The sequence below is a fragment of the Cyprinodon variegatus genome, unplaced genomic scaffold (genome assembly GCF_000732505.1).
Source record: "Cyprinodon variegatus isolate N-32 unplaced genomic scaffold, C_variegatus-1.0 Scaffold750, whole genome shotgun sequence".
In the NCBI taxonomy this organism is placed as follows: Eukaryota; Metazoa; Chordata; class Actinopteri; order Cyprinodontiformes; family Cyprinodontidae; genus Cyprinodon; species Cyprinodon variegatus.
The window spans coordinates 30,163-31,141 of record NW_015151203.1 but is presented as its reverse complement, the minus strand read 5'-3'; the positions used below and the strand labels follow the sequence as shown (position 1 = coordinate 31,141).

Here is a 979-nt window from a genome sequence, read left to right as displayed (position 1 = left end):
GCTTCTTTGTTAGCCTGCAATGCCCCATACCTGTCTATGTCTCTGAACAGGGGGTTCCCTTAGACATAGACTAAGCTCGCTTTATTATTTTTTAAATAAAAATAAGTTTTCTAAAATAATAGGTCCACAAAACATCTAATGTGGGACAGAACAAAAGTTTTTTTTTTTATTTCTCTGGAAAAAAAAAATATTTTAAATGGTTACTTTATACATTTTTATAGGTCAGAAATATATAGATGTTGGCTTTCTATTACCATGCCAACACGTAAAGCCGGAGATACACTGTATGATTTTTTTTTGCCCTTTTTGGGCCGATTCTCCATTTGTCCAAGAATGTTCCAATCGGGCCGAACTTCCAGCCTGATGGTGCGTGGTGTAGGGTACAGGGGATAACGAGGGTCAATCAGCCTCTAACGACCATCAGGAATCGTAAGGTCGGGAGAAAATCAAACTTGTTTTTTTTAATTCAGTTGGCTGTCATAAAGATAAAGAGACGTGTTAAGAGTGTGTGTGATAAACTCACATTGTTCTTCAGAAACGGTCCGCTCCGCAGGCAAACGTTTCCCTGCTGACTGAATCTTGTCTGGAGCCTCGTCCCCAATCTGTGCAGCAGTGGAGAGCAAACCTTTAACCAGTGTGGCATAAAGTACTGAAACCTCAGAGTCAAGTAAAAGTGTAAAATATGACTGTGGTAAAAGTCCAAGTCACTGAAATGTTACTTGAGTCTTAAAGTATCTGAAACGGCTCGTACTTAAGTATAAGAATTACTGTAAAAATAGATGTACTCAAGTAATGTAGTGAAAAGTAAAGTAAAAAGTAGTGCAGTTTGAATGACATTTTGGTAAACTTTGAAGGTTAAATTCACTTAATATACAGTAATATACACAACCAAGTGTAGGATAAATTTAGACTGGCTTTGCAAAACATGCGTGTCCTATTTAGCCAAGGACCAGCCAAGGACCAGCCAAGGACCAGCCAA

At 38.3% G+C, this 979-nt stretch overlaps 1 protein-coding gene across 1 annotated transcript in view; it reads right to left on the bottom strand.

The window, feature by feature from the left end:
* LOC107098132 (mitogen-activated protein kinase kinase kinase kinase 2-like) overlaps positions 1-979 on the bottom strand; it is a 24,530-nt gene that overhangs the window by 16,547 nt on the left and 7,004 nt on the right. Inside the window, exon 5 of the mRNA XM_015395617.1 lies at positions 524-602. Within this exon, the coding sequence (XP_015251103.1) occupies positions 524-602 (79 nt within the window). The remainder of the gene's footprint in view (positions 1-523; positions 603-979) is intronic.